Here is a 6,593-nt window from a genome sequence, read left to right as displayed (position 1 = left end):
GGCAGCCATTTATGCTGCGGCGCCCGGGGAGCAGTTGGGGGTTCGGTGCCTTACTCAAGGGCACCTCAGTCGTGGTATTGAAGGTGGAAGAGAGCGCTGTACATTCACTCCCCCCACCTACAATCCCTGCCAGTACGAGACTCGAACCCGCAACCTTAGTCCCTCGACTAAAATCCTGTATCTACTAGGTTTTAATGATATTAAGAATTAAAATGCTAAAATCCTGTTTTTTTTATGGTAAAATTAAATTTTTCTTCATAAAATCCCTAGTTCTGTAATGAAAATTTGATGACTTATTTCAAATGGTTTATTACAAAGTGTAAATATCCAGCAACTCCAGACTACGTTGAATAATTCCGGAATTTATTTCTCAACATTTACATACCAGAACAGCATTCATTCACCTTGAGGTTTACCACAGATTACATGTCTATTTATTTCATAGTTATGTACAAGTCTTCTTAGACTGTTTAAGAGAAGGTCCAGTAGAGTCAAATGATTTTGCCTTGCTGATGAATGTATCCCTTTGCACTAGCCCATGAATGTGGGGGAAAAGAAGACAATTAAACATGTTGTAGTGTTACAGTGTAGTTTTCATTAGTTTCAGTAGTGTTTGGCCTAGTCCTAATCATCCTTATCCTTAGCACCGTGTTTCAGGATGCGTGTGAATTCTACGTAGTTGAAGTTTCCTTTCTTGTCAATAGGGGCCTCTCTAAACAGCTCGTCTACTTCTTCGTCTGTGAACCTGTCTCCCATAGTGGTCAAGAGCTCCCTTAGGTAGTCCTCCTGAATAAAACCTAGGACAAACGAGGCAATCTGATAATTAATAACCGAACAAATGTTTATCAAAAACAGCATATATTACTCTAATTTTGGACTTCAGACTAATACAGATCACCAGTGTTACTTGCTATTTTATTTCAGTGGTTTGTTCATGCTTACCCGTCCCCTCCTCATCAAAACAAGCAAATGCATTTTTGATAACATCCTCAGGATCTGTGCCATTAAGCTTCTCTCCAAACATTGTGAGGAACATGGTGAAGTTAATGGGACCAGGGGCTTCATTCATCATCGCCTCGAGGTATTCATCTGTGGGGTTCTTACCTAACAATTAAATAACCGGTCAGTAAAAAGCAGTTTGTATTTGATTCAATGTAGCTTTTAAAGAGACAGTTCACCCAAAAACGAAAATTCCAAACCTGTAGCAGTTTCTTTATTCTGCTGAGCACAAAAGATGATATTTTGAAGAATGTTGGTAACTAAACATTTTAGTGCTGTCTAATGATTAATCGCATTAAAAATAAAAGTTGTGTGTACTGTGTATATTTATGTATATACACAAATACACACACATGTAGGCATGTCACGATAACAACTTTTTGTTGTGCGATATATTGTCCCAGAAATAATTGCGATAAGCGATATTATTGTTATTTTAAAGATAATTTTATGCCACTGAATATATAATCATAATGTAACAGCATAATAATGCAAGAAGGCCTACACACCTCCAAATGACAACAAACTTTTAATTTTTAAGAATATTTAGATCATGGAAATTAAGTATCAACATATTAGATACCTTAAAAAACTTGAATAAATAGTAAATAAACATTTTCTAATTAACAAGTAAAAAAAAAAGAAAAATGCACGAACTTGTATGGAGATTTTTCCCTGATCTTCTTTTCTCTGTAAATTAAGGGTACACACTATTGCTGAAAAACACAAATCACTACTCAGCAGTCAGATGTCCGTATGCACAAAGGCACAGACCTCTAAACAAGGTCATATCTTCAGATGAAACTTTTTTGTAGAAGCATTTTTACAATTTTGAACGAGCACCTCATGACTACATCACGTTATGTACGAGAAGCTGCAGAAGACACTGGCGCAAGTGGAATGTAAAAAACACGGTGACATACATTTTTAAGTAAATATAATGGGCGATATATTGCGTCACCAAAATTTATTGAGGTCATGTACATATATTGCGCGATAAGTCGATATATTGATTATTGCGACAGGCCTACACACATGCATGTATATATTTAAGAAAAATGTTATGTTTATATGTTAAATATATTTATAAATAATATAAATGATATGACTATACATGTATGCATGTAAATATTTTCAAAATATATACATGCATGTGTGTGTATTTATATATACACAATATACACAGTACGCACACATATATTATGTAAACAAATACTTTTATTTTGGATGCGATTAATCGTTTGACAGCACTAAATCATCTGACAGTAGCCTCTGACTTTCATAGTGGGGGTGGGGGGGGGGAATCAACCGTTCAAAACATATTCTTTTGTGTTCAGCAGAAATAAGACACTCATATGAAAGGAATGCCATAAAACTCATGTGTATACATATATATATATATATATAAATGACTTGCAATATATTGATTTTCTAAAGATAAACTTTATACCTGATTAAGACTTCTCTTTAACTTTCTAGAACTCTATAAATACTATTCAAAATATAATATTGACAAACTGAGTTTTATTCAGAGCTCAGTTTATGCTAATATTTTTAATAGTATTTATGTGAAAAAAGGTGAAGTCCATTAGAAGGAAGCTGGGTCATTAAGGGCCAAGGTCAATGATAAAATATTGAACCTTTCTGCCTTGCCAACTCTATTTTGTAATTACCTAATGAAGCCAACATATCATGCAGATCCTCCTTATCAATGAAGCCATCACGGTTCTGATCGATCATGTTGAAGGCTTCTTTGAATTCCTGGATCTGGGACTGGTCGAACATGGCAAACACGTTTGACGTGGCCCGCTGGGGGCGCTTTTTGGTGGTTTTTCCCTTAGCCCTTTTGCTAGACATTTTGACAATTCTGTGATATTAAAACTGAAATAGAAGAGACAGATTGCTTGTAGATCACTGAAAAACATTCAGCAAACATTATACGAATACATGAGCTACTAAAAAAGAATGACGAAAAATCATTCAACAACCATGTCAATATAAACCACAATGATTTTGGTTTATTTTAAACAACTTACTTTTAAGACAAACAAACTATTGTGTGTATAAAACTGTGGTTATGAGTTTGTTTTGCTAACTGCCTTAACATTAGCTGAGCAGCCCACTAGCTTAGTATCTGTCAACAACTGAGTAACGTTACTTAAACTCTTTATAGCTGACGTTATGTTTATTTTGATAGATTATTTTAGTTCCTCCGTCCACATTCAAATATGGTGTCTTTATTAAGAGCACTAATGGTCAATAACAAAGGTTGTGCTGACAGGAAGCAGCATAACACATAATTACAAATAAGCTAGCTAGCAACGGAGCTGTTGACTTCAGTCTGTCGTTTGTAATAAAACCTCTAAGACTTTAACGTCATATAAAGCTCATAAAAATATCTCCATCTAGATTTGAGATAATGATGCCGTAAAATTTCACATACCTATCCCGGTAAAAAAAAAAAAAAAAAAGGGCAGGACACCTAAACAACGGCTGCCACGCTGGTTACTGACGACCCAGAGCACCCCTCTCTAGATTAGTGCAATGGGAAAGTCCCGTCGACAGATCATTACATCACCGACTGGAATAGCCCATGCCTTATCTTGCAGGGGTAGGTTCAAATTATCAAAATTAGGAAGAATGCCAGAATGGCTGCTAAAATTAGTGAATTGTTACAGTAAGGTAACGGGTGTGTTTATTGTATTATGGTTTCAATATAATATGCGCTAAGGTCAGTTTAATTATACTTTAAGTTAATTTAGTTAAATTACAATTTAAGCTGGTATCAATAAAATAATGGATTTTTTTATTACATAAAACTCATTTGAAAATATTTTTGTTGTATAATTAAAAAATATAGGTTTCTAAAAATAGTTTTTATAGTAGGCTAATATAATATTTGTGTTAACAAAATATTCATATATGATTTAAATAGGACAGCAGAGCGTTCAAATACAAAACACTGAAAGGGACAGCAAACAGTTTGTAAACGTATCACAATCAATACCATTTATATGTCAGATATAAATATTGCTGTTATAAATTATACAAGAGCGTCTCCCCATTAATTTGAACTCAGTCTGTGAGAATTCTTTTGGGACTTTCGTTTGCCGGGAAAATATGATACTGTGGTAAAACCGCAAATTAACATATTGTTTGATGAAATGTATAAGATATAAAACAATATCACACTCAATCACTTCTGTTGCGACGCGAGGCCTAATAGCAGTGATATTCCTTTAATAAAATAGTGTTAAGTTGCTTTAGTTGTCTAATTGTGTTTATATAGCCTATTGAATTACGCGCGTTCCCAGAGTTAACATGTTGAATCTGCCTGCCCCCTAGTCAGGGTCTATATTTAACAGACCTAGTGGCCATACAAGGTCGTGGCTTGACGCTGCAATCTGCAGAGTGGCAGCATTATTTTTGTTCAGTGAAGTCCCGTACTGTCGGCTGCCCCATACCCGCCGCTGTGACTGGATTTTCACTGGCTTCTCATTTTTTTTGAAGTTTGCCCCTTCTTCTTTTTGCAAAAGCAACTTTGACTTGGTAAGTGACTTTGTATTTCTAATTGACGCTAGGCCTGCCCAAATATAGGAAGTAGGCTAATGTGTTAAAGTCATCCAATTGTCTGTAACAACTTAATCTAAATTTATGAATTAGTTACCATCACAACAGACAAAACTAGTTGGTCATATAATTGTATGGTGTCTGACATTATACTTTGAATACTAGGAACGTTTTTGTAGGACTATTTAATTTTTGCTATTTTGATATTAAGTCGATTTAATTATTTATGTCATTTTAATTTGAACAAGAATGTGTCTGCTACTATTTTTAGAACTGTAAACAAAGATACATAGACAAATGTCTTGGATATGTGTGTTGGCCCATACAGTGTTTCTGAAAAATAATAGTGGACTTTACACTCTCAGAAAAAAATGTGCATACAAAGTATGTATTTAGGTGTACAGCTTTTGACTGGGGCAGTACCCTTAAAGGAACATCAGTGTACCTTATTTACCTCTAAAGATTCAGAGTAGTAACTTAAGGGTACATATTACTACACTAAGGTACAAAGATGTCCCTTTAAGGTTACTGCCCCAGTGACAAGCTGCTATACCACCCAAGGCCATCAAGTTTTTACACTTTTGTTTTTTCTGACAGTGTATATTCATGATTAAAATTGGGTTTGGAGTCAGGTGTTGTTTTTTGTGCATTTGAATTAACATTCATTGGGAATTGTACTTGAGACTGCAAGCAGAGAGAGAAAGGGTCCTTGGGCCGATCTAAAAAGCACCTCAGGATGTCAGAATCCTTAAAACTACAAAAGGAACAGCAGCAACGGGACCTTGAGACGCGCTATGAGAGCAGCTATCACCAAGGCTCCCTATCATCTGTTAGCCGCCAGTCTTATGCTGCTTATGTGAGCAGCAGCAGCAGCCATGGGTAAGAGGACATCGGAGACATTCTCCCTGTGCTCATGCTGCCCTGAAGAATGGCCCCTGTAGAGCAACCCCACCCCCACCCCCCACAAGCACTGCTTTTTAGATACCAGTGCTTTTATAACACGTTCCATGCTGCTTACTTGAAAATGTGTGCATCATATGAAGTGCCTACATCATAACCCTTTCATTATAACCTTATGATGTTTGCTTGCTTTAAAATGAACCAGCAAAGTACCTCTAAAAATCTGTATCGTTTTTGTGTTGGAAATTACAAGCCTTTCTGTTTCACTAATGTTACAAAGAACAAAGAACGCTGATGCATTTTCTTTCATTATCTGTTTCATTTTGTGATGACCACAAATTACATCAGAGCTTATTGCAATAACAAAACAATAACTATGACCACTGACAACATAGATTCTAAAATCAAGTCATCTACAAAAAGACTTTGTTTTTCTATGGTATATTCAGAGATATGTATTTTCATATTTTATAGTTGGATAGTTTTGAGTAAAAAACAAGCAAAATATGTAATTTTCTCTATAGACAAATGTATAAACATTTAAAACAATGATATATGCTTTTGTAGAAGCCTTATGTCAGCATCATTTATGTTTAGTTTGTAAGGTTTTTAAGCCAAATTCCTGTTGAATAACTTAACTTCAGCATTACTTCACCAATCAGAGAAGTTGCTGTTTCATGGGAATGAATATTGCTTCTAAAGTGCTCAGCAGCGACCGCCCACTCCCATGACACAAAGCAGATTTTCCCTACACTCTCAAGCTGCTTATATATTGTTTAGATCTGTATCCTATTGTACAAACAGATGCACTGCCTTACACTCATTTCATTGGTTGAGCAAATGTTGCTGTGTCTGGCTGATTCTCACTTTATTTACACTATAAATAGTTTGTAATATTTTGATTTATCTGTTCGCTAGTTGTTTTGGTTCATAGCTTATAACTTTTTATTGAATTTTTTTTTTTTAAATCCTCATGGAGAACATGCATGGAAACAAATACTTAAAAAAAAAAAAAAAAAAAAAAAAAAAAAAAAAAAAAACGGGGGGGGGGGGGGGGGGTGTGTTTTTTTTTTTTTTTCATATTCTTCTGTTGTCACACGGGTTCAAAATAACATGGGTGAGAT

The 6,593-nt window shown here is 35.2% G+C and overlaps 2 protein-coding genes across 2 annotated transcripts in view; one reads left to right on the top strand and one right to left on the bottom strand.

The window, feature by feature from the left end:
* Positions 1-310: 310 nt before the first annotated feature.
* myl12.2 (myosin, light chain 12, genome duplicate 2) lies at positions 311-3,552 on the bottom strand. The gene is made up of 4 exons (XM_016270773.1): positions 3,443-3,552; positions 2,673-2,880; positions 943-1,104; positions 311-797 (listed from the first exon to the last, which is right to left on the bottom strand). The coding sequence occupies exons 2-4, from the start codon at positions 2,854-2,856 to the stop codon at positions 625-627; spliced, it is 519 nt and encodes a 172-aa protein (XP_016126259.1). The 5' UTR covers positions 2,857-2,880; positions 3,443-3,552; the 3' UTR covers positions 311-624.
* An 826-nt stretch (positions 3,553-4,378) lies between these two features.
* Positions 4,379-6,593, top strand: part of LOC107585882 (myomesin-1-like) — a 24,626-nt gene continuing 22,411 nt past the window's right edge. The window contains exons 1-2 of the mRNA XM_016273063.1: positions 4,379-4,548; positions 5,253-5,448. Coding sequence (XP_016128549.1) covers positions 5,306-5,448 — 143 coding nt within the window. The 5' untranslated portion in view covers positions 4,379-4,548; positions 5,253-5,305. The remainder of the gene's footprint in view (positions 4,549-5,252; positions 5,449-6,593) is intronic.

The sequence above is a fragment of the Sinocyclocheilus grahami genome, unplaced genomic scaffold, assembly GCF_001515645.1.
Source record: "Sinocyclocheilus grahami isolate Dianchi unplaced genomic scaffold, SAMN03320097.WGS_v1.1 scaffold5.1, whole genome shotgun sequence".
Classification (NCBI taxonomy): Eukaryota; Metazoa; Chordata; class Actinopteri; order Cypriniformes; family Cyprinidae; genus Sinocyclocheilus; species Sinocyclocheilus grahami.
Note: the sequence above shows the minus strand (reverse complement) of the source record. Positions and strands in the feature narration are given on the sequence as shown.

Excerpts from the sequence above, each read along its gene's own strand:
- myl12.2 (XM_016270773.1), bottom strand. The coding sequence starts at position 2,856 with ATGTCTAGCAAAAGGGCTAAGGGAAAAACCACCAAAAAGCGCCCCCAG. Across the intron at positions 1,105-2,672 it reads TGATATGTTGGCTTCATTAG|GTAAGAACCCCACAGATGAA; the intron begins GTAATTACAAAA and ends TTTAATTGTTAG. Across the intron at positions 798-942 it reads TTTTGATGAGGAGGGGACGG|GTTTTATTCAGGAGGACTAC; the intron begins GTAAGCATGAAC and ends CGTTTGTCCTAG.